This window comes from Macaca fascicularis, chromosome 8, assembly GCF_037993035.2.
Source record: "Macaca fascicularis isolate 582-1 chromosome 8, T2T-MFA8v1.1".
NCBI classification, from domain to species: Eukaryota; Metazoa; Chordata; class Mammalia; order Primates; family Cercopithecidae; genus Macaca; species Macaca fascicularis.
The window spans coordinates 20294608-20321580 of NC_088382.1; the positions used below are offsets into that span (position 1 = coordinate 20294608).

The 26973-nt window shown below is 36.3% G+C and overlaps 2 protein-coding genes across 8 annotated transcripts in view; one reads left to right on the plus strand and one right to left on the minus strand.

The window, feature by feature from the left end:
- Window positions 1-21824, plus strand: part of VPS37A (VPS37A subunit of ESCRT-I) — a 50001-nt gene extending 28177 nt beyond the window's left edge. For 3 of the 5 annotated variants that reach the window (XM_005562662.5, XM_074000330.1, XM_074000331.1), the window contains 8 exons: window positions 294-519; window positions 1963-2033; window positions 5578-5705; window positions 5789-5847; window positions 5925-5993; window positions 10137-10280; window positions 12003-12083; window positions 20626-21824. In XM_005562662.5, the coding sequence (XP_005562719.1) occupies window positions 294-519; window positions 1963-2033; window positions 5578-5705; window positions 5789-5847; window positions 5925-5993; window positions 10137-10280; window positions 12003-12083 (778 nt within the window). In that variant the 3' untranslated portion in view covers window positions 20626-21824. Of the gene's footprint in view, window positions 1-293; window positions 520-1962; window positions 2034-5270; window positions 5706-5788; window positions 5848-5924; window positions 5994-10136; window positions 10281-12002; window positions 12084-19755 lie in introns of all 5 variants that reach the window. The other 2 variants (XR_012417097.1, XM_005562663.5) reach the window with 2 other exon arrangements.
- A 1733-nt stretch (window positions 21825-23557) lies between these two features.
- The window catches only part of MTMR7 (myotubularin related protein 7), a 114667-nt gene continuing 111251 nt past the window's right edge, over window positions 23558-26973 (minus strand). For all 3 annotated transcript variants that reach the window (XM_074000327.1, XM_065518908.2, XM_005562660.5), the window contains one exon: window positions 23558-25689. In XM_074000327.1, coding sequence (XP_073856428.1) covers window positions 25327-25689 — 363 coding nt within the window. In that variant the 3' untranslated portion in view covers window positions 23558-25326. The remainder of the gene's footprint in view (window positions 25690-26973) is intronic.

Here is a 26973-nt window from a genome sequence, read left to right on the forward strand (position 1 = left end):
AGTTGAATTGCTTGCTTTCTAAAGCATTCATCATCTTTTTTGTAGAAACCACAATTCTACAATTCTTTTTTTTGGAAGGGGGTCATACTTTATCACTTTTTTTATATATATCACTTTATATATTAAATATTATATAATATTTAATTCCATTATATAATTTAATAAATATCACCTGCCATTATAAGATTTCATCTATATAGTGCTTGACCTTTGTTATTTAGAGCAATTTAGAAATAATTTGACATGTTGTATCCATAAAATCTAATCTAATGATCTTCTCTTTTTCTCTTCAGTCTATACAGTAACCCAAGTGGGATGCCTCCTTATGCTTCTCAGGGTTTTCCATTTCTTCCTCCATATCCTCCACAAGAAGCAAACAGGAATATCACTTCTTTATCTGTTGCTGACACTGTTTCTTCTTCAACAACAAGTTATACCACAGCCAAGCCTGCCGCTCCTTCATTTGGTGTCCTTTCAAATCTGCCATTACCCATTCCCACAATGGATGCTTCAATACCGGTTGGTATCGTCAGTTATCTATATTTTGTGCCACTGAAACATTCATTCAGTCAACACACATTTATTACATGCCTCCGTGTGCCAGACAATAAGTTAGACAAAATATGAAAAGATTAAATCACGTTTTTCAATTCAAGTAACAGAGAGGTAACCAACAAATAATAATTTTAAGTGTGGAGCTTATAATTCTAGTGTAGTAGAAGACACAGCTAGAGTTTTGGTAGAGACACAGTTAGGGGAATGGTCAGTGCTCCTAGGGACCAAGGTAGAACTAGTAGGTTACCTTTACAAAAAATGCGATTCTGGGTTTTTTCACCACTTTCTTAGTGCCTCAAACGTACTGATAAATATAGTGGGTACTCAGTAAAAATGAGGCAGCTAAACAAATGCATGCATTTATTATGCTCGAGGCCAGATTTTGAAAGATCATTATTAATTTGCCAGAATAACAAGGGGATACATAAGGCATTCTTTGAGAGGCCGTAACATTGTCAAAGGCATTGAGGTATAAAGCAGATGGCATTTTTGTGAGGCTGCCTATAGTAGATCTCTCTGGCTGACATATAGAGTGTGGGCAAAGGCAGAAGAATGATCATGTGGGAGCAGCAGATGTCACATGATGGGTCTGCTAATGTATGCTGAGGGCTTCAAGTGTTCCATTGGCTTAAAAACTTGTATGTTCTTAAGCTGTTCTTAACTGTTGCTATGTGGAATGTTACTGAGGAAGAAACTAATACTTTCGGCATAAAACATTTAAAGGAGTATAAAGCCTTTCAATTACAACCCTCAGTAAATATCACCCATAGCATTACTCAAGTATAAAACCATACTATATCCAACATTACTAATTTCAGAGTTTATAATCATTTAGAATACATAGACCCAAGTGGACTTGGTTTTTTCCAAAACCTTTCATTTATTGTGTTAATGAATGTTATGAACAAATTACAGTTAGTAGTATGAACAAAATTACAAGAGGGCTTTTCAAGGGTCCTCAAGGATAAAAAGTCATATATATCAAACATGGCTCAGTTACTCATCTACCCTACCGTCTCATCTGACTGAGGCATGTAACTATTCAGACTGTTGCCAAATTATTGCTTTTCTATATTTAATGCCTTTCACTTGAGAGAAATATTCATATATACCAGTGAAATCTACAGCCATATACTTAGACAAGAAAGAGAACTACCAGTTCTCTACCTAACACAGGTACTCACATGGCCCTCAACAGCAACAAAAAAAAGTAATCCTATGTATACCACACTGAAAAAAAGATAGACTGCAGGAAGAAGGGGAGACTAAGGCAGTGTGAGATGTGAAGATGAAAATATGATAATGCAAACAGTTATGGGATATAGTACATTAAAGATTACATTTATTAGTAATTGAGAGCAGTCAAAAAATGGCTGAAATTTAATATCATTTAAAACTTTTCTTTAGACAAGCCAAAATGGTTTTGGTTACAAGATGCCAGATGTCCCTGATGCATTTCCAGAACTTTCAGAACTAAGGTAAACCTGGAGAGTAAAGTTGGTGACATTGTCTGTTTTATTTGTAAGCATACACCAGATCATTATTTCATATCCATATTAAATTAAATTTTAAAATCTTCACTATTCCTAGACAGTACTGTAGTTGTCTTAGTGGGAAAGTTTTAAAAATCAATTTTAGGTCCTATAGGTTGTATTTATTGAGTAACTAGTACATACTCGGATTTTTATAGGATTTTTATAATGATGTAAATAGTTACCAAGATAACAAGATCCTTTCTCTCATGTGGCCTGCATTCTTTGAAAAGTATTTTTGAATACATTATTCCTGATAGTTTCAAAATATATCTTGGCCTGTTTTAGACCTCCCATTGTTCCTTTAGTAGATAAACTTTACATATAGAGAAATAAAGTTATAAAGTATTAGATGTTTTTACAGAGCCAAACTTTTTTTCAATTAAGGTGCCATTTTTCATGGAACTTTGCTTCTCTAAAATGCTTCATGAAGAAAATGGTTTTTGGCCAGTTTTGGGAAGCATTGCACCCTTTATACCCCCATTGAGAGTTCATGATACTCATAAGGCTCTTATTAATAAGACTACTGAATGCAGTTAAACTTTTTTTTTCTTTTTTTGCAGTTCTTTTTTTCTTTAGGATATATCTCATCAAAGGTGCCCATGAGAAATCCTATAGTTTAAAAAGTTTAAATTTACTTGCACCAGTGTTTTACAGTCATTTTAAGGAAATAGTGATTTATTATCTTCTGTTATAATAAATTAATGAATATTTGCAATATACTGCATGCGTGTTAAAGGTTAATATGCATTGTAATGGTTACAATAACCCATAAGGTAGTTCTAATTTATTAAAGTTATCTTTTTTGCTTTAAATTTTTTTAAATAATTGTTATGAAAACATCAAAAATACAAAAAAGGTGAAGAAACTAGTATAATGAGCCACCATGTATCCATCATGTGGCAACAGTAGCCATGAACCCTTTTGCTCACCGTGCTTCATGCCTCCTTCTGTCCAGCTTTCTTGGAGGGCTATAGGTATGAGTCACCGTTATTTAAAGCAAATCCCAGATAATACATCCTTTTTACCCATCAATTCTTCAGTAAATTTTTCTACCAGGTAAGGATTTTCTTTCCTTTTTTTAAACCATAACCTCAGTCACCATCATCATCATACCTAACACAATGGTAATTCTTTAATATTACCTTCTTTCTCCAGTGTCTCAGTAATTAATCTTTTTGTTGGTAGTTTCTTTGAATCAGGATTCAAAACAGGTTCCACCTATTGCATTTGGATAGTGGATCTCTTAAGTTCCTTTTAATAATGAACCATTTCTCCCCAACTTTTCTCTTTTATACGCACACACACACACACACACACACACACACACACTTCGACATATACATATTTGTATTTACATATGCTCATATATATGTACACAAATATGGAAATAAATACATATCCATGTATATATATGCATACATATATATTAAACATAGTGTGTGTTTATTAAATTGGTTATTTGTCCTATGAAATCTTCCATATCCTGTTTTTTCCTTATTCCCTCCTTGTGGTACCATTGAAGGGCGTTTCTCTATTTCCCATAGTCTATGCTGCTGGTGGCTAGAAGTAGACAAGGTTCAATTCTTTTGCCAATACTTATGTCATAATTAGTGCATGCTTCCTATTACATCCCATGAGGCAGCAGTGAGGTCTGGTTGCCCTTTTTTTAGTGACATTAAGATTATATCAGGTTAAAGCACCTGAAATCATTGACCATCATTAATTCAGCAAGGGTCGTAAATATGATTTAATAATTTTATCATTACCACCAGAATTTATTAACCAGAATTACTCTATGAAGAACCTGACTTAATCAATTACATATTTAGTTATACTAAAATAGGCTTCATACAGGACCAAGAAAAATGCTTAATTTTTCCCCTTATAGTATCAGCTTTCACAATAATGAGTTGATGCGCTATCCATCTCCAAAAGTTGCTCTGATGGGTGAGAAACTCAAGTTGCCTTCTGTATCGTTTCTGGCAAAGTTGAAGATGCAATGGGCTCATCATGAACATTTCTTCTCCCAGACCTAGAGTCAGCCATTTCTCTGAAGGGCCCTTGTTCTTTTCCAAAATAACAATACCAGTATTGTTACTAAGATTATTGAATGCAGGTTAAATTTTTGTTTTTGTTTTTTACAGTTCTGTCATCTTTAGGATTATGACATGCCAGAATATACTGTTGTTGTTGTTTTTTTAATCTCTTCAAATAATTTTTCTCTGGGTGTTGATATAACTTAGAATATACAGGTTTACTTATTTTCAAAGCAGTCCATTTTCTCGGAATTTTAAAGACTGCTTTTTCTTTTCTTCTTTATTTTTAAATTATCCAACGTTTTTATATGGCTCCATAGTCAAAACTAAGATACGTTCAGAAAAGTTTTTGCTTCCATCCATATCCGCTCCACCTAGTTCTTTCACCCTACAGATACCCATTTTTGTTTTTGGTTTAGCCCTCCATTATTTCTTTTCTTTAAATATTTTATGAATATCTATACACACATATACATAAACACACATAAACATATCTATAACTCTTATTGTGATAGCCACACATCTGTAAGCTAAATAGGCAGAGAGGTTAAAACGGAGTTGTGACTGCTTATGCACCCTATCTTACTGGTCCTACAGTAATTGACATTATGCACTAGCAGAGACTATGTAACTTGTAGAGTCTTGGGAGATTTTACTGACTGCATTTTGGCCAACACATCCTTGGAATCATGCACTGACCTGGTCTAAAGCTGACTAGATAGAATAGTTTCCCATAAAAGTTTTTCACAAGCCAAAATGTTACAGTAACTACTCTGGCCTCTTTTCAGTTCTGTTTCCCTCTCGTCAATACATACAATGAAATGACTAGGAAGAAATTCTTCTAATGCTAGCTTGTCTGTGAACTTTTACTCATCTGAATTTACTATAGTACTAGCATGTTCAACATTATGCTTGGAAGAAATAAATAGCTTAAATTTTATATATCAGTCAGTCTGGTTCCTATCAGGGAAATTTAAGAAATAAGTGATATTCTCAAGCAATTAAGTTAAACAGAATTAAGAACAAGAAAAAAATACTGAACTGTATTACTGCTGTCCTATTTTAAGAAACCTAAGCTGAATAAGCTCTTAGTTTCATACATTTTTCTTTACCTGAGTTAAGTTGACTTTATTTTTAATTTCAGGTCACTGGATAACTGTGAACACTTCCCCACAGTTGTGATTTTTAAAGAGAGGAGATATATCAACATATCCATTGGACCAGAATTTACTTTTACAGATTCTGTTGAGAATATATTACAGACTGCTTTATGTTCCATTGTGGTTGATGTTTTATATGATTTTAAGGTTAAAATTGGCAGCCTTAGGTGTATATGTAAAAATTATTTAGAACCCTATCAACCAAAATAAAGCTGAAAAATTGTAAATAGTTGTCAGGGAGAAAAACTTGATGTCTGATATTTATTAACATTTTTTCTTTTGTGTTTCTAGTGTGACACAACTCACAGATATGAATGAACAAGAGGAGGTATTACTAGAACAGTTTCTGACTTTGCCTCAACTAAAACAAATTATTACTGACAAAGATGACTTAGTAAAAAGTATTGAGGAACTAGCAAGTATGTTTTCCCTCTCCTCAGCTCACATTTCCTGGAAAAAATCTGATCTTTACCTAGAAGTAATCTAGAGATTTATCTTACAGGAAAAAATCTCCTTTTGGAGCCCAGCTTGGAAGCCAAAAGGCAAACTGTTTTAGATAAGGTGAGTTAGTGATCATTTTGTAGAAATGTATATAATTTAAAAATAGAATAAAACATCCTTTTCATTTTCTCTTTTAGTATGAATTGCTTACACAAATGAAGTCTACTTTCGAAAAGAAGATGCAAAGGCAGCATGAACTTAGTGAGGTAAGACTGTTTAGTTTTTTTCCTTTGCCATAGATTTTTTTAATCTTATGTGCATGAGTCATGATCTTATTTTCATTATCATCAGAAACCATTTATGAGGTATCTGACCTTTTAAGACATGATACCGTTAAACGTAGATGAACAGCTCTCGATGAGGCATCATACATTATTTGTGCTCATGTAAGAGCGTCTTTGTTTCCAAAACAAAATTATGACAGGCCCAGACAAATAACTTTTCTGAGTAAGTTATGAAACCATTGCAACCCCTGTAGTGAAACCTAGCAACAACAACAACAAAAACTTTTGACTCACTTGTAAACTTATCTACAAATACCTTAAATGAAAAGTTTGCAAATTAAAAAGAATAATATAGGAAAAATATATAGTATTATCTGCTACAAATAAGTTTTGTTAGAAATCCAGTTATGTGAAAATCGAAAGAATTTTATAAAATTCAACCTATATTTCTGAAAAAAAGGAATCTTTAAAAATGAAAAGGAAACAGAGGACATAATCTTTGTATTATACCAGTAACCTCATAGTTAATACTCTGTTTCCTATAACATCAGGAACTTTGGATAAAGTCAGTGAAATAAAACATAAAATAGATATAAACCAACAACAGCAAAAAAGATGGTAAAGGAGAATATAAATTTATAATGATTTCAGATAATATGGTCATTTGTCAGAATAAGGAAATAATAGCTAACATTGAGCAATTAATATGTCTTGTGCTGCATGAAGCTATTTACATATATGGCCTGTTATTACACCAAGTCCTGTGAAATAGGTATTGTTACTTTTTCCCATTTTACATTTTACAGATAGGGAAACAGGCACAGTGAGATGAAATAACTTCCTTGAGGTCATACAAGTAGAAACATTAGTTAGGAGTCTAACCTAAGCAGTCCTCCTTCACAGAAAATCTGTGAGACTCAACTGAAGTACTGTTAGATATATACTGGACCTTGTAAATGTTGAAGAAGCTTTCATAGTACTCAACATCATTCTTTATATAAACTCATAGTAAACTAAAACTAGAAATTTCTTACTTGAAAAAGAATACTAGAAACCAGCAGTAAACATCACACTTAATGACTAAACATGTCTAGGATCCTATTAATGTTAGGAATAAGAGAGTAATGCCTCATGATCACTGCTGTTTAACATTGCTTGGGAGGTTCTGAGTACTGCAACAAGACCACAAAAAGTGGTATAGTATAAAATAAGAAATGAAACAGTTGTTTACCAAAAATAAACAATCAAAAATTCTAGAGAACTGAGAAACTTTTTCCTGTTTGCTGCAGCAATTACTGCAAAATGAAGTACAGAAAACAACTCATTAAACAAAACTGTAAAGTACTTAGAAGTGAATCCAATGAAGTAAGTTAGGAACCTTTATTGAATTGGCATTCAATAAAAGAAGAGTTGAGTTTTCTGTTTTCTAAGACTGTTTAGAGCAGCATAGAATATATTCATTGAATGAAAGATCCAGTATTAAAAAGATTTCATTCTCCCCAAAATAACTTAGAAACTTAATACAGTTCTAATCAAAATGCCAAGAGGTTTTTTTTTGTTTTGTTTTGTTTTGTTTTGTTTTTAAATCTTAACAGATTTATTCAAAAGTTCATCTGAAACTTTATTTTTTCAGCTGGGTAAAAGTAAAAGTAGTCAGGAAGAGCTTGAACAAAAAGAAAAAATGAACAAAACTCCCCTTCCCAGTGTCAGAATACACTGTAAATCTTCATTATTTAAAACAGTATAGTAATTTTATAGGAAGAGAAAATTATTTCTATGGAATAGAATAATTTATTCTATAAATCAGTTGGAAAAAATTGAGGATTCAGTAAATTATAAAACTGGCTATTTAGTATCCATTTAGAAAAAGGCTAGATCATCGTATCATACAATACACAGAAAGGTATTACAGATAAACAACTTCAGTGGAAACCATAAAAAGTCAACTAGCTTCTAGGATTTTTTCTTTAAGATTATGGTGGGAAAAGTCTAAGCATAATAAAACAGATATGAGTATAAAGGAAAAACTCGACATATTTAGCTATACAGATTGAAAATTTGGATATATTAAAAAATCATGAAATCAAAAGTGAAGTTAAAAAAGGTACAGATATTTTTAGCATATACAACAAATACTAATGCCAGTGGTCTATTGGAAAAGGAAAAAAACAGGAAACTGACAAAAGGAGAAAGATAAATGTCCAATAAAGATTCTGCTTTAACAGTTACTCTGATCCTTAAACATTCATATAAGAATTGCTGGAAGCAATTCTTGAAACACTTAAAAAAGACAGACACACACCAAACACTGATTCCTAGGTTTCTTTCTAGATGTTCTCAGTCAATTTTTGGGGGGATGATGAATCTTCTACACTCTAACATATGGAATCCACTTTCAGTAGACCGTTGGTTCCGTGATGGAGGAATCTGTTCTGTTTCATTCCTAAAATAAAATAATAGCCATCCTAATGCATGTGGGGTAGTATCTCTTTGTGACACATCATACACAAAAATGAACTGTAATGCACCATTTTCTTATTGCCCTCGCCAAAACTGGTTATCTGTCTTTACAAGTATGGCTCATGTGGATGTTTTATTTGGCTTTTAAAAAAATTATGGTAAAGCTGAACATATTTTCAAAAGTTTCCAGTTACTTATTCATTAAATATTTATTGAGTACCTATTATGTACCTGGTTCGGTGGTTGGCACATAATAGCCAAATAAAACATCCACGTGAGCCATACTTGTAAAGATAGATAACCAGTTTTGGCGAGGGCAATAAGAAAATGGTGCATTACAGTTCATTTTTGTGTATGATGTGTCACAAAGAGATACTACCCCACATGCATTAGGATGGCCATTATTTTATTTTATTTTTTTCTTATTCTGTCATCCAGGCTGGAGTGCAGTGCCGCAGTTACAGCTCACTGCAGCCTTGACCTCTCAGGCTCAAGTGATCCTCCTGACTCAGCCTCCCAAGTAGCCAAGGCTACAGGTGTGTGCCACCACACCTGGCTAATTTTTGTATTTTTTGTAGAGATGGGGTCTTGCTATGTTGCCCAGCCTGGTCATGAACTGCCAGGCTCAAGCCATATGCCTGCCTCAGCCTCCCACAGTGCTGGCATTACAGGCATGAGCCACCACACTGAGCAGGATGGCCATTAGTTTTAGTACCTACATTTAGGTCTGTGATCCATTTGGATCAATTTTTGTATTTAAGTAAGGTAAGGGGCCAACTTTGTTCCTTTGCCTGTCGATATATCCAGTTTTTTCAAGCACCATTTGTTGAAAAGACTCCTTTCTCCATTAACTGGACTGGGCCCCCTTGTTGAAAATCATTTGGCCATTTATGTGAGGGTTTATTTCTGCGTTCTCTATTCTGTTCCATTGTTCTTTATATTTTTATGCCAGTACCACAGTTTTGATTACTGTAACTTTGTAGTAACTTGAAATCAGGAAATATTAGTCATCTTTGTTTAAGATTGTTTTGGCTATTTGGGATCTCTTGAGATTCCATATGAATTCTAGGATGGGTTTTTCTATTTTTGCAAAAAATACCATTGAGATTTTGATAGGGATTGCATCGAGTCTGTAGGTTGCTTTGATTAGTAATGTCTTCTCAAGAATATTAAATCTTTCAACCCATAAACATGGGATGTATTCCAGTAATTTATGTCTTCAGTTTCTTATAGCAGTATCTTACAGTTTTCTGTGTACCAGTCTTTCATTGCTTTAGTGAAATTTAATCCCATCATTTTTGCCTTATTCCATTGAAATGAGTCATCAAGTTCAGCCCACACTCAAGGGTGGGATTATGCAAGGGCAGGAATGCCAGGAGGTGAGGTCATTAGTGGAGAGTCTCCTTCGCAGATATCTACCACAGTGATTTAATTTGTAAATCCTTAGGAGAGAACAATGATTTTCTCCGTTTCTCTCATTTAATAGTTTGCAGCCAGTAGCTAAGGACCTGGGTGGGTCATTATAAGATAGCAGATTTTCTCAAAAAGAGGCTATATAGGGCACATAATAAATTGCCTCTCCATACCACTACTTTCCTTCCATTCCCTGTGAGGAGTTCTTGTGAGTATCATAAATTAAAGTAGTGCCTGATTTTTCTTTTTCAGAGCTGTAGTGCAAGTGCCCTACAGGCAAGATTGAAAGTAGCTGCACATGAAGCTGAGGAAGAATCTGATAATATTGCAGAAGACTTCTTGGAGGGAAAGATGGAAATAGATGATTTTCTCAGTAGCTTCATGGAAAAGAGAACAGTATGTAATACTCGTCAATTGAGGACAAGTATTGGATAAAGTTTGGTATTTTTATAGGGAGGAGAAGCACTGGGTCTTAGCTATTTCTCTATTATGCTGTCATCTCCCTTTTTTTGTACAATATATTATTTACCCGAAAGGAAGGTTTCTATTTCTTGGGTGTGGACTTGGGCAAAAACCAGGTACCTGGAACTTAAAATTTTGAAGGTCTGTCATAGAACTCTGGACAGCCACACACCTTAGCTATTCCCAGGGAACCCCATGGGGGGCAAGTGCCATTGCTCTAAGATGTCCTTTTGATGTGACTTGAGAAGTAAATGAGAGTGAGGGCCTGTATGTGTGGCTGTTCCCTGTCTGGTATGTCAGAGGAACAGTCCTGGTCAGAAAGGGGCTCGTCTGAGCAGAAATTGCTAATAAACTTTGTGCTGATCTGGGGAAAAAAAATTTTTTTGACAGCATAATATCAAATTAATTTAGCATACTCATGAGTGAAAAACATTAGCACGTTACTGAAGTGGAGTTTTGAGTGCTGTGAGAGGAACCTGAAAAGCCTCGTAAGAATAATAGCATCATCCTCCTATCACTTTAGACTTGATTTATCTGAGTATACAAGCAGGTAAATAAAATAGTTGTTTCAGAAATGGTAATATCTATATCATTGTGTAATACAGCTGGTAAATCTAGTCCGAATAGTTGAAACATACTCCTTAATGACTTGTTTTACCACTTGTTGAAAGAGAGAATGATCTATAGGGATTATAAAATAATTTTTAAAAATTGAGACACAGTTCCTGTTCTGTTCTGATATTTGTTATATTTAAAGAAAAATCCAAAACAGTCTGCTTAATAGTTTGTTGCCTTTTAATACAGTCCAAAATATTTACGTAAGTTGTCTGAAATAATCACATTTTAAAAATAATCTTTCGTTAGTAAACTTTATGAAACATCTGTGAGACACACACACACACAAACACACACACACTCCTGTTAAGGCAGATGGGGTGGATTTTATCATTCCCATTTTTCATGAGGCGAAATTGAAGTTCAGAGATGTTAGTGACTGACATGGTTATAGTGTTAGTAAGGCATTGATTTCTGGTCCGTTACTCTTTAATGATATATAACTGTGCCTTGAAGCTTGTATCTGTTAATCTTCCTGGTTAACAGCAGAATTTACATCCATATTTTTAAAACACAGATATTTAAAGTTACATAGTCAGATAATTGATATAAAGGATCAGTGTTTGTTTTACATTCTAGAAGCTTGCAGGCAAAGGCTGCCTCCCAAGCAAGAGGTTTTTTTGATTCTTAAAGTCTTAGCTGTCTTCAACATTAGCTATCTTCAACATTCAATTATTAGATTACTAGCTAATTCAGAATGAATTGGTGTCATGTGGTCCTCTGCTCAGTCGACTGGGCTGAGGGAGTGGATTATGAGAAGGGAGCATGAGAGGTTCCCTAAAACAGACTGGCGTGCAGGAAACAAAATGACAGGCACTTCTGTCCCATTCAAACTATTATCTGCGCCTTGTAACATTAGTGCTAATGAAATGAATTTGCTCATAATCTAATAATTTTAGCTATTGAATTATTAGCTATCTTCAACATTCAAAACATAAAATAGTGCCAACAAGTTAAAAGGTTCCTGTCATACTGTAGGAAGTAAAGTAATAGGCATATCTTTGTAAAAGTGACTGGTATTTTTAAAAATTTATTTTCTAGATTTGCCACTGTAGAAGAGCCAAGGAAGAGAAACTTCAGCAGGCAATAGCAATGCACAGCCAATTTCATGCTCCACTATAGGTAAATTGTATTTCAGTTTTGAGTTTCAAGGTTATTGCATCAGTATTCTTTAAATAAACATGTTGTTAATGGTGCCTGTTCATCAGCCTTAAGCATAATTCTCTCATTATACCTATTGTGCTATGTAACATAGAATGCTTTGTATTATATAATAAGCATAATATAAACATACAACTAGTAGAAATCTTTTGGATATTTTCTATGATCTTGGCATGAATGAAATTTTTTTAACATTACCTCCTAATATAGAATTGTAAGTTATAGTCAGTTCCTTTCTCTCACCTGGTGTGTAGAGTATACCTTATCACGTGGCTAACATTTCTCAGAAGGCTCCTTTGTCATTTCTTCCTCTAAAGTGAACTTCCAGCCAGTCTCTATTTCCATCCCACACCATGATTACTCTAATAATTTGCCCGTCCCCATGACTTGAGGGTTCTCTTCCTATGCAGCACTGACAGAATGATCTTCCTAAAATACCACTTTTATGATAAAATTGCCTCTACTCCAGAACCTATAATGAATCCCTAGTAATGACAGTATCCATGGCAAATTCCTCTGGTTTTAAGATTTCCATAATCTTGCATATATTTCAGATCATCCATTTTAACTCTGCATTTTCCCCTTACATTGCATTGTCTTACAGGGCACATTCTTCTTCTACCACAGTATCTTTGGTTGTGCTCTTACCTGATGTCAAGATGCCTTTCCTTTTCCTCTGCATCTGTTTTGTTTTAGGAATCATTTGTTTGCAAGAATAGTTCCCACCCCAACAAACTTAAGTAAAAGCTTATGTTACTGGATAGGACAGGGATTTATTATAGGGTTAAAATGAAGGAAAGTACAGTCACCTGAGAGTGAAAACAGCCACTCAGTGACCGAAACAGCTCTTCTCACACCTTTTTTGAGACTGCTTGTTGGCTTATATCTTATTTCTGCATCTCTGTTCTTTTTTAAAATTTTTTCTGGCTGGGCGCGGTGGCTCACGCCTGTAATCCCAGCACTTTGGGAGGCCAAGGCGGGCGGATCACAAGGTCAGGGGATAGACACCATCCTGGCTAACACGGTGAAACCCCGTCTCTACTAAAAATACAAAACAATATTAGCCAGGCATGGTGGCGGGCACCTGTCGTCCCAGCTACTTGGGAGGCTGAGGCAAGAGAATGGCATAAACCCGGGAGCCAGAGCTTGCAGTGAGCCGAGATCGCACCACTGCACTCCAGCCTGGGCGAGAGAGCGAGACTGCATCTCAAAAAAAAGATTTTTTTTCTTACTTGTCCTTCACCCATTCCTAATTATATCATCTGACAGTTCAAGCAGCAAATGGAGATAAACAAGAGTCCCTGGAGTTCCAGAACATTCTCTGGGAAAGTAACTGAACCAGTATGGGCAAGCTATCCATCCTAGTGTAGTCAATTTGGCCTGGCAACTGGTATCCTATGTCCTCTGCCCAGTCGACTGGGCTGAGGGAGTGGATTATGAGAAGGGGGCATGAGAGGTTCCCTAAAACAAGGACTGGGGTATAGGAAAAGAAATGACAGGCATTTCTTATGTCCAGTTAAACTACTGCTCCTTATAACATTAGTGCTCACAATGAATTGTTTTATATGTTACTTTCCAAATCATAATATAAATTCCTTAAGGGTAGGGGCTGATTTTTGATACCAACTTTGCGTATCTGCCAGCTTAGGAAGAAGTAGACACAGAGTAGTTGCTCATTTATATGAACATACTAGAATCCATTCCTTACCTCTATTCCCTCATAGTCAAGTTATTTTATAGGCAAATCTTTTTTATTATTATTATGCTTTAAGTTCTGGGATACATGTGCAGAACGTACAGGTTTGTTACATAGCCATGGTGATTTGCTGCACCCATCAGCCTGTCATCTACATTAGGTATTTCTTCTAATGCTATTCCTCTCCTTGTCCCCGACTCCCCGACAGACCCCAGTATGTGGTGTTCCCCTCCCTGTGCCCATATGTTCTCATTACAACTCCCACTTATGAGTGAGAACATGCGTTATTTGGTTTTCTGTTACTGTGTTAGTTTCCCGAGAATTGTGGTTTCCAGCCTCGTCTGTGTCCCTGCAAAGGACATGAACTCATTCTTTTTTATGGCTTCATAGTATTCCATGGTATATATGTGCCACATTTTCTTTATCCAGTCTATCATTGACAGGCATGTGGGTTGGTTCCAAGTCTTTGCTATTGTGAATAGTGCTGCAATAAAGATACTTGTGCATGTGCCTTTATAATAGAATGATTTATAATAATTTGAGTATATACCCAGTAATGGAATCTGGGTCAAATGGCATTTCTAGTTCTAGATTCTTGAGGAATTGCCACAGTGTCTTCCACAATGGTTGAACTAATTTACACTCCCACCAACAGTGTAAAGGTGTTCCTATTTCTCCACATCCTCTCTAGCATCTGTTGTTTCCTGACTTTAATAATTGCCATTCTAACTGGCATGAGATGGTATCTCATTGTGGTTTTGATTGCATGTCTCTAGTGACCAGTGATGATGAGCTTTTTTTCATGTTGGTTGGCCGCATAAATGTCTTCTTTTGAAAGTGTTCATATCCTTTGCCCACTTTTTGATGGGGTTGTGTTTTTCTTGTAAATTTAAGTTCCATGTAGATTCTGGATATTAGCCCTTTGTCAGATGGATAGATTCCAAAAATTGTCCCATTCTGTAGGTGGCCTGTTTACTCTGATGATAGTTTATTTGCTGTGCAGAACGTCTAGTTTAATTAGATCCCATTTGTCTATTTTGGCTTTTGTTGCCATTGCTTTTGGTGTTTTAGACATGAAGTCTTTGCCCATGCCTATGTCCTGAATGGTGTTGCCTAGGTTTTTTTCTAGGGTTTTTAAGGTTTTAGGTCTTAACGTTTAAATCTTTAATCCATCTTGAGTTAATTTTTGTATAAGGTTAGGTAAGGGTCCATTTTTAGTTTTCTGCATATGGCTAGACAGTTTTCCCAACACCATTTATTAAATAGGGAATCGTTTCCCCATTGCTTTTGTCAGATTTGTCAAAGATCAGATGGTTGTAGATGTGTGGTGTTATTTCTGAGACCTCTGTTCTGTTCCATTGGTCTGTATGTCTGTTTTGGTACCAGTACCATACTGTTTTAGTTACTGTAGCCTTGTAGTATAGTTTGAAGTCAGGTAGTGTGATGCCTGCCACCAGCTTTGTTCTTTTTGCTTAGGATTGTCTTGGCTATAAGGGCTGTTTTTGGTTCCATATGAAATTTAAAGTATTTTTTCTAATTCTGTGAAGAAAGTCAATGGTAGCTGGATGGGAACAGCATAGAATCTATAAATTACTTTGGTCAGTATGGCCGTTATCACAATATTGTTTTTTCCTATCCATGAGCATGGAATGTTTTTCCATTTGTTTGTGTCCTCTCTTATTTCCTTGAGCAGTTGGTTTGTAGTTCTCCTTGAAGAGGTCCTTCACATCCCTTGTTAGTTGGATTCCTAGATATTTTATTCTCTTTGCAGCAATTATGAATGGGAGTTGACTCATGATTTGGTTCTCTGTTTGTCTGTTATTGGTGTATAGGAATGCTTGTGATTTTTGCACATTGATTTTGTATCCTGAGGCTGCTGAAGTTGCTTATCAGCTTAAGGAGATTCGGGGCTGAGTCAGTGGGGTTTCCTAAATATACAATCAGGTCATCTCCAAACAGAGAAAATTTGACTTCCTCTCTTCCTATTTGAATACTTTTATTTATTTTTCTTGCCTGATTGCACTGGCCAGAACTTCCAATACTACGTTGAATAGGAGTTGTCTTGTGCCAGTTTTCAAAGGGAATGCTTCCAGCTTTTGCCCATTCAGTATGATACTGGCTGTGGGTTTGTCATAAATAGCTCTTATTATTTTGAGATACCTTCCATCAGTACCTAGTTTATTCAGTGTTTTTAGCATGAAGGGGTGTTGAGTTTTATCAAAGGCCTTTTCTGCATCTATTGAGATAATCGTGGTTTTTGTCATTGGTTCTGTTTATGTGATGATTACATGTATTGATTTGCATATGTTGAACCAGCCTTGCATCCCAGGAATGAAGCCAACTTAATTGTCATGGATAAGCTTTTTAATGTGCTGCTGGATTTGGTTTGCCAGTATGTTAATGAGGATTTTTGCATCGGTGTTCATCAGGGATATTGGCCTGAAATTTTCATTTTTTGTTGTGTCTCTGCCAGGTTTTGGTATCAGGATGATGCTGGCCTTATAAAATGAGTTAGGGAGGAGTCCCTCTTTTTCTGTTGTTTGGAATAGTTTCAGAAGTAATGGTACCAGCTCCTCTTTGTATCTCTGGTAGAATGTGGCTATGAATCGGTCTAGTACTGGGCTTTTTTTTTTGTTGGTTGGCTATTACTGCCTCAATTTCAGAACTTATTACTGGTCTATTCAGGGATTTGACTTCTTCCTGGTTGGGAGGATGTATGTGTTCAAGAATTTATCCATTTCTTCTAGATTTTCTAGTTTATTTGCGTAGAGGTGTTTATAGTATTCTCTGATGGTAGTTTGTATTTCTGTGGGATCAGTGGTGATTTTTTTTTTTTTTTTTTTTTTTTTTTTTTTTTGAGATAGACTCTCACTCTGTTGCCCAGGCTGGACTTCAGTGGCTCACTGTAGCCTCTGCCTCCCGGTTTTAAGCAGTTCTCTGCCTCAGCCTCCCAAGTAGCTGGGATTACAGGCATGCACCACCGCACCCAGCTAAGTTTTGTATTTTTCGTAGAGATGGGGTTTCACCATGTTGGCCAGGCTAGTCTTGAACTCCTGACCTCAGGTAATTTACCCACCTCGGCCTCCCCAAAGTACTGGGATTACAGGTGTGACCTACCACGCCTGTACAATCTCCCCTTTATCATTTTTTATTGTGTCTATTTGATTCTTCTCTCTTTTCTTCTTTATTAGTCTGGCTAGCAGTCTATCTATTTTGCTAATCTTTTCAAAACAGCTCCTGGATTCATTGATTTTTTTGAAGGGTTTTTCATGTCTCTATCTCCTTAAGTTCTGCTCTGATCTTGGTTATTTCTTGTCTTCTGCTAGCTTTTGAATTTGTTTGCTCCTCCTTCTCTAGTTCTTTTAATTGTGATGTTAGAGTGTTGATTTTAGATCTTTCCTGCTTCTCCTGAGGGCATTTAGTGCTATAAATTTACCTCTAAACACAGCTTTAGCTCTGTTCCAGAGATTCTGGTACAATGTGTCTTTGTTCTTGTTGGTTTTAAAGAACTTACTTATTTCTGTCCTAATTTCGTTATTTACCAAGTAGTCATTGAGGAGCAGGTTATTCAGTTTCCATGTAGTTGTGTGGTTTTGAGTGAGTTTCTTAATCCTGAATTGTAATTTGATTGCACTGTGGTCTGGGAGACTATTCCGATTTCCATTCTTTTGCATTTGCTGAGGGGTGTTTTACTTCCAATTATGTGGTCAATTTTAGAATAAGTGCTATGTCATGCTGAGAAGAATGTATATTGATTTTTGGGGGATAGTTCTGTAGATGTCTGTTAGGTCCGTTTGGTCCAGAGCTGAAGCTGAGTTCAAGTCCTGAATATCCTTGATAATTTTCTGTCTCATTGATCTAATATTGACAGTGGGGTGTTAAAGTCTACCACTATTGTGTGGGAGTCTAAGTCTCTTTGAGGTCTCTAGGAACTTGCTTTATGAATCTGGGTGCTCCTGTATTGGGTACATATAAGGATAGTTAGCTCTTCTTGTTGCATTGATCCCTTTTCCATTATGTAATGCCCTTCTTTGTCTTTTTTGATTTTTCTTGGTTTAACATCTGTTTTATCAGAGACTAGGATTGCAACCCTGCTTTTTTTCACTTTCCATTTGCTTGGTAAATCTTCCTCCATCCCTTTACTTTGAGCCTCTGTGTGTCTTTGCACATGAAATGGGTCTCCTGAATACAGCATACTGATGGGTCTTGACTCTGTATCCAATTTGCCAGTCTGTGCCTTTTACTTGGGGCATTTAGCCCATTTCAGGTTAATATTGTTACGTGTGAATTTGATCCCGTCATTATGATGCTAGCTGGTTATTCTGCCCATTAGTTGACGCAGTTTCTTCATAGTGTTGATGGTCTTTACATTTTGGTTTGTTTTTGCAGTGGCTAGCCCCGGTTGTTCTTTTCCATAGTTAATGCTTCCTTCAGGAGTTCTTGTAAGGCAGGCCTGGTGGTGACAAAATCCCTCGGCATTTGCTTGTCTGTAAAGGATTTTATTTCTTCTTCACTTACTAAGCTTAGTTTGGTTGGATATGAAATTCTGGGTTGAAAATTCTTTTCTTTAAGAATGTTGAATACTGGCCCCCACTCTTTTCTGGCTTGTAGGGTTTCTGCAGAGAGATCTGCTGTTAGTCTGATGGGCTTCCCTTTGTGGGTAACCCAACCTTTCTCTCTGGCTGCCCTTAACATGTTTTCCTTCATTTCAGCCTAGGTGAATCTGACAATTATGTGTCTTGGGTTTGCTCTTCTCAAGGAGTATCTTTGTGCTGTTATCTATGTTTCCTGAATTTGAATATTAGGCCGTCTTGCTAGGTTGAGGAAGTTCTCCTGGATATCCTGAAGTGTGTTTTCCAACTTGGTTCCAGTCTCTCTGTCACTTCCAGGTACACCAATCAAACATAGGCTTTGTCTTTTCACATAGTCCCATGTTTCTTGGAGGCTTTGTTTATTCCTTTTCATTCTTTTTTCTCTAATCTTGTCTTCACGCTTTTTTCCATAAAGTTGATCTTCAGTCTCTGATATCCTTTCTTCCACTTGATCGATTTGGCTGTTGATACTATGTATGCTTCATGAAGTTCTTGTGCTGTGTTTTTCAGCTCCATCAGGTAGGTCGTTTATGTCCTCCTCTAAACTGGTTATTCCAGTTAGCAGCTCCTCTAACCTTTTATAGGTTCTTAGCTTCCTTGCATTGGGTTAGAACATGCTCCTTGAGCTCTGAGGAGTTTTATTTTGAAGCCTACTTCTGTCAGTGCATCAAACTCATTCTCAGTCCAGTTTTTTTCCCTTGCTGGCGAGGAGTTGTGATCCTTTGGAGAAGAAGAGGCATTCTGGTTTTTTTAATTTTCAGCCTTTTTGCACTGGTTTTTCCTCATCTTCATGGATTTATCTACCTTTGGTCTTTACTGTTGGTGACCTTCAGACGGAATTTTTGCGTGGTCATCCTTTTTGTTGATGTTGATGCTATTGCTTTCTTTTTGTTAGTTTTCTTTCTAACAGGCCCTTCTTCTGCAGGTCTGCTGGAGTTTGCTGGGGGTCTACTCCAGATCCTGTTTGCCTGGGTATCACCAGTGGAGGCTGCAGAACAGCAAAGATTGCTGCCTGCTCCTTCCTCTGGAAGCTTTGTCCCAGAGGGGCACCTGCAAAGTGCCAGCCAGAGCTCTTCTGTATGAGGTGTCTGTCGACCCCTGCTGGGAGGTGTCTCCCCATCAGGAGGCACGGTGGACAGGGACCCACTTGAGGAGGCAGTCTGTCCCTTAGCAGAGCTAGAACTCGGTGCTGGGTGATCTGCTGCTCTCTTCAGAGCCAGCAGGCAGGAACGTTTGAGTGTGCAGAAGCTGTGCCCACAGTAGCCCCTTCCCCCAGGTGCTCTGTTGCAGGGAGATGGGAGTTTTATCTATAAGCCCCTGACTGGGGCTTCTGCCTTTCTTTCAGAGATGCCCTGTCCAGAGAGGAGGAATCTAGAGAGGCAGTCTGGCTACAGTGACTTTGTGGAGCTGAGGTGGGCTCTACCCAGTCCGAACTTCCCGGAGGCTTTGTTTGCACTGTGAGGGGAAAACGGACTACTCAAACCTCAGTAATGGCAGATGCCCCTTCCCCCACCAAGCTTGAATGTTCTAGGTCAACTTCAGACTGCTATGCTGGCAGTGAAAATTTCAAGCCAGTGGATCTTAGCTTGTTAGACTCCATGGGGGTGGGATCCGCTGAGCAAGACCATTTGGCTCCCTGGCGTCAGCCCCCTTTACAGGGGAGTGAAAGGTTCTCTCTGGCTGGCGTTCCAGGCACCAATGGGGTATGAAAAAAAATTCCTGCAGCTAGCTCAGTGTCTGGCCAAACGGCCACCTAGTTTTGTGGTTGAAACCCAGGGCCCTGGTGGTGTAGGCACCTGAGGGAATCTGCTGGTCTGCGGGTTGCGAAGACCATGGGAAAAGCGTAGTATCTGGGCTGGATAGCGCAATCCCTCACTGCATGGTCCCTCAAGGCTTCCCTTGGCTAGGGGAGGCAGTTCCCTAACCCCATGCGCTTACCAGGCGAGGCAACGCCCCACCCTGCTTCTGCTCACCCTCTGTGGGCTACACCCGCTGTCTAACCAGTCCCAATGAGAGGAACCAGGTACCTTAGTTGGAAATGCAGAAATGCCTGCCTTCTGTGTTGGTCTCCCTGGGAGCTGCAGACTGGAGCTGTTCCTATTCGGCCATCTTGCCTGGGAGCCACTATGGGCAAATCTTAATTGGAAGATAACGTAAAGAGATACATATTTATCTTCTTAAATCTTAAGGCTTTTTTTTATTGTTTTATTTCTAGATTTTCCTGGAAACATGAACTGCCAAGAGAGGAATGGGACACAAAACTAAACACCATTTTATATTTATGGTTTGCAAACTGGCATTTCATCAGTGGCTAAATTCACAGATATCCTGTATAGATTGTATACAGAACTGAGACTGATTTTGTACAGATTAGAATGATTGCTATGATCTTTACTTTGAGAAATTTTTCTGCACTATTTGCACTGAAATGTTTATTTATTGTTGATAAATCCTATCATATTTAAGTTCCATTGCTGTTCCTCTTACCTTGATTAAATGCCTATGCATGTAATTTTAGCTAGTTTTTAATATTTTATAAAACTTCATTTAAATTTGTATTTTTAACTTGAAGCTCCATTTCTTTATCAAGAGTGGTATTTAGATTTTTTTCCTCTTAACCTTTTTTGAAAAACTATTTTCAACTGTGAGGAAACCCTTATTTTTCTTTCTTTCTAGATAAAACTTTCAAAAGCAATTTAAGATATTCATAGTATTAGGAAACACCAAACCTGCCTATGTGCCATCTCACAAAAGAAACTTTTAATACCTACAATAAATCAAAAGAATAAACCAGCTATTCTTATATATTGTTTCATTTTTAAAACTAAAGATGCATTTAAGAAGCAATACAAGTAAATATTTAATAGAAAAAAAAAAGTTGCCTTTCATTTAAACCAGTCCAACACAAACTCTCATGCTAATTTTTAAAAAAATAAGTATCCGGTAGGTTTGTGGCTGGATAGGTTTCCTAAATTCCTAATGTTAATAAACAGTAAATCTATACACAAAAGAGTCAATGAACTTTTCTGACCTTTACTGTGAGTTAGCTTTTCCTAAGAGAAAAGCTATAGTAATAAATAAAATTTAATTTTTAGGCAATCCTGATTTTTAATGAATTTAATTGAGTGTTCTTGTGTACTATGTTCAGCAATTTGCTTCTATACCGTGTCACAAAATTAACATATTTCTTGAGTAGTCCTAAAAGCTCATACAGGAAAATGCCGTGAACTGTGTAGCTCTGGCTTGGTAAGGTACCATCTAAAGTACACAACAGACTAATGCATAATTTCGCTTAAATGTCATCCCAGTATGATTTGTCTTCCCAACACCAGCATACAATATAGATTTTCTTTTTTATATTTTTCAGTTCTTCCTGTACATGTTTTTGGCAATAAAGTTATAGGAAAAACAAAATTATTTTGTTGGAATTAAAACATGCTTAATATTTAGTCTGTTTGTGGAGGACAAGTATTCACGTGGACTAAGATATAATGTTGGATACAGAAAATAACTCTCCTTGTCTCCCTGGCACTGTGCTAAGGGCATGCTGTTAAATCTTCAAAATGACCAGATGAGGAAGGAATAATTATTACTCCTGATTTATAGATAACTGAGGTAAGAGTGTTTCAAATTTATGATAGTCTTTTGGGTATTCAGAAACCTTTCCTTACTGCACTGGCCACCACAGCTTAATTTTCCCAGCAATTACAGCAATGGAATAATAGTCTCAATCTTTTGCCAACAATCAGGTTCCTAGAAATCAGGTGTATCGCATAACAAGGGAGGAGCATACCACAGCCCTTCATTTGATTAATTCATTTGATCTATCTATTTGATTAAGTACCTACTAAGAATAAGGCACTGTGGAAATACTATACAAAGATAAATATTGCTTAGATGCTTATCTGCTTTCCTTTTCACCAAAAACAAACAAAAAAAACCCGAAACATTTTCTTACGGAGTAAATATCTTCTACATAATCACATGAGTAGTTCATCTCTGTGTTTTTTTTTAAGTTGAACTATCATGCCAGTTTCATTCTATACCAGTTAACACAGCTTAGGTTCTCCTTCAAAATTCATTCATTAGATAACCTTGTTACAACCCAGTCATTAAACAGGAGTTAGATTACAATTATCTGCATTTAACAAATAGATAAATCAGTTCACATAAAGGTTATATATGTCACCCAGGATGAAAAGAATCTGCATTTGAATATGCCCGTATGAATGTGGGTTCTGTTTTTGCAACAGAGATTAAGTGACCATTTTTTCTAATTTTATGGCTATATATTTTTTCTTATGAATTGGCCACATTGGAGAAGCAGTGCCACAGGAAAAATGAGATGGAAATCAGAATTAGAGAGGAATACTTAGGAGTTACTAATCAGTGTAGGAATTTGTCATAGGAGGAAATTTAATGGTTAATATCTCAAAATAGAAGAAAATTCTAAATCAGTGAGATATAAATTAAAGAGACCCACTTCAAAGTTGAAAGAAATTTCTAGGCATAAATTGAGATATTGGAATAGAGGGTGCATGACACATATATATGCTTAAATTGAAGGACAGCTCAGATTCATTTTTAGAAGAAAGTAAACTAATGTGCTCTTAAAGAATAAAAATTTATTCTACGGTTTCTGTCTCTATCGTCACCTTCCATTCTATAAAAAGTTCAGTTACTGATTTTCTGGGTCATAGTCAAAATTCTTACTCATTTAATATCAAATTTAAAAAATATTTGCGTTCTAAATATTACTAAATGGGAAGTAATATGCCTCAAATCAATTTTATACTGGATTATTCCCTATGCTTTAAACCACTGCTCTCAATAAAACACTTCCTGATAAATGTTTGATTATTAGATATTTTAGTCTCGTTGGGTTAGCCATGCTCTTTGAAGCATCTGAAAGTAAAGTTTTAATAAGCAATAAATGCAACATTTTATATAAATCTCAGTGCTAGGTTAACTTCTAATAAGTAGACAAACATGTTACATAAATTATAATGTCTTGTAAAAAAGTTGGGACTAAAAGTTTATGACTCTGATGTGGAAGATGTCATATTAAAAACTGCATTTTAAAACATCAAATATTTATACTATTTGCTTTTCAAATAAATGCATAGTGCTGTTTGCATACTCTGTCATTTTTAAAAAATTTTTTATTGTTTTTATAGACATACATTGCCACATGGAAGAAATTAAAGCCGCATCCTCAATATTAGGCAACAGAGTTTCTAAGAGTGGACAGCTCCAAAAAGGTTGTGAAGTGAGTTATGTTATAAAAATGTGAAAGCCATTACCACTATATCCTAAGTTTCCTTTTAGCAAGGTATTCCCTACTACATACAGTATACTGCAGAAAATGAATAAACATTCCTTGTACTTAATTTGGGAACTGCTCAGCAGAGAATGCCCAAATTTTATATTCTAAAAGAATTCCACTTGCTTTATTTTTTACATTAACAGTACTTTTATATCACAGTTCTCTAATATATTCTATTTTTAAATATGATGAACACAATTACATTTTTTCATTTATATATATTGCAGCACTCCCTCCAAATCTTTCATACTAGAGAGATTAGCAGTGTTGCTTTCTTGCCCTCTTTACTTTGTCGTCATTTCAGTGAAATGTAATACATTCTCCCATAAAAAAATTCACGTATTCAAAATATTGATGTAAAGTTTAAATTAATCCTTTACATTCTAGAATGTACTAATATATTAAAACCATACATTGTGAATACCATTTATTTCTGTCCAAACATGGCCACTTTTCTCCACTAAGTTTCATTTAGGTCGCCTAGTGAAGTTTTTTTTTACTCATAAGACAGGGGAGGAACTCTCCCTCAAATGTGCAGTTTTACAAAAAAAAAAAAATTATTTTCAGAACTTTCAGCAGTCAGTGGTCATGAGATGTTACTAATGTTAATTAAACCATGTTAGCGAGTTACATAATTTCTAAAATAATAGATTACAAAACCTATTCCTTTCATTAAACAGACATGACAACCCAATTCTCTAGTTCTTTGAAACTGGATTTTCCCTCACGTATGTTTTACCCTACTAACTTTATAATGTTATACTTTGAGATCAGGCTGGCGGCTGGCCCACACTGTCGATAGTGTAGTCTCTACAATAGTAATAAAAGGTTATTATGAGAAAGCTAATACTTAAATTCATATACAAGACCAAGAGAATGAATGTTGCTTCTACCTTGTTAGCTATTAAATTAGTGTTAGAGAAAAAGTGATATACAAGGTTTAACATTTTATGAGGAGAAACAGACTCTAGATCTCAGAGAAAGGCAACACAATTATTCTAACAATTCAAAATATATGATCTCAGGAAAAGTTAAAGTGATGATTATTCCTGAAAGATAAGCAATTAAAAGCTCCTTAGGAATATATCTATTAACCAAAAAGGGTCCATCTCAACAATGTGCCTGTTTTTAGAAATATGTGTAAGAGGGTCAAAAAGGAAGATAACGTCAGATGCTTTAGAAAACACAAAATATGCATCTGGAAGTGAATCATAAGATTGATGATGATCACAGATGTGAGGGAAAGGAGTGGAGGCTTTTTGAGGGATGCATGCTATGACAAGGAAGATATATACTGATCACTTCAGGTAATGACAGAAGTAATTGCTCTGCAGTGAATAAAATTTTCATAGTCTAGGATGAGCTTCAAAATGGTGAAAAATTTTCCTTATATTTGGTAAATAAAATTACTATATCCTCTTCAGTATCTAAGAAATCAAGAACTGGGCACTTTTTTCCCTTTTCATAGCTGCATTAAAATAGTTGTCAATGACATGTACCATTTCTTATTTTTATGATAAACTACCTTGTTCCCTTCTTTTTGGAAGTGTTGCTTGTGTGTCCTTTACTTTGGGACTCCAAAGGGAAACTTCAGGCAGTGAGAAACACGGCTTCATCAGAATCGCGGTCCTTGCCACTGTCTTCACTTGGTGCATGCTCACCACCACTTGGAGACCGACAGCTCAAGTCCTCCACCCCGGACTCTTGGTCACTGTTGGCTGACAGATCTGGATCTGAACTTTTCAAATTATCTTGGGTTAGAATCAGAGCAGAATCTTCATCGCCTTGTGAAGGGCTCCGGGATGGAAATGATTTCATATTCCCACTGTAATCCTGGGGAGTGTTGGCTATGCTGTTGTCTGAGGTAGAAAACCCTGAGTGCTTGCTGGGCTCACTTTGCTTACTCTTCACCTTAGTGCAATTTAACTGGACCTTCTGAATTTTTTCCAGCCTCTAAGAAAGAAATAACAATTTCAGGGGAAAAAATCATGAATAATTTATCTTTTTCTATATATGCATGCCTTTAGCATTTGTTACCTCCCAAGTGGGTATAATGTTAAGAACATGGGACTCAGAGGGATGTGAGTTCAAACCTGGGCTTTACGACCTTGGACAAAACCTGTGGGGCCTGCTTTCTTTATCTCTAATGTAAGGATAATACCTGCCTTGACATAGGTTTTCTATAATCTTAAACAATAGAGCACAGTTGAAGCACCCAGTGAGCCCTAGTCTCCCTCCTTTCTATACCTACATGGTTTCACGTGGTGATTCTCATCCCATGAACTCAAAAAAACATTTTTTAGAAATCAAGAATGAAGTGTTTATCATCTGACTTTTACACTTTTACACTTTTACAATTCACTTACCATGAAACTCACCCTTTCAAAGTATACAGTTCAGTGGTTTTTATATTCACAAGGTTGTGCAACGAGCACTAGTAATTGTAAAACACTGTCATCACCTACCCTGCCAGAAGAAAACCCCATACTCATTACAGTCATTCCCCATTCCTATCTCCCCACAGCCCCTGGCTACAACATTCTATCTCTATGGATTTGCCTAGTTTAGATGTTTTATATAAATTGAGAATGGAATAATACAGTATGTGGCTTTTTGTATCTGGCTTCTTTCACTTAGCCTATGTTCTCAAAGTTCATTCATGGTATAGCATGTATCAGTACTTCATTCCTTTTTCTGGCTGAAGAGTATTCCATTACGTGGATATACCACATTTTGTTTTTCCATTCATGTCATGAACACCTGGGTTCAGAGTACATTTCACCAGATTTCGTGTTTTGAAGTTAGAGGAGGTGTTAGAAGATCAAGTATTATGTAGTCATTCAAAAAGCATTCATTTGGGTTATGTGCAAAAGCACTGTGCTGGGTAGTGTGAGGAACAGAGATAAATACAGACCCAGCCCTAAGAAACATGGAGTAGTGGAGCAGAGAGAGGCAGAGTTCATGCAATGTAAGAATTTCAGAAAGGCAAAAGTTCTTGAAGAGGGATGGAGTGGTAAAGTTAGAAGTAAGAGAACAGACTAAGTTTCAGGGAGGAAGGAACATTTTAACAGGACTGTGAAAGATTTAAACTTGGACATTCTGCTCATGGCTAGTAAGCATTCCTGGCAGGTGGAGGGACAGTGAGAGGAAAAAACACAAACGTAGGAAGGTCTAAATTGTATATAAGCAGCAGAAACCGTTAAATGTTAGCATGGAAAATAAAGTTGAAAAGAGAAA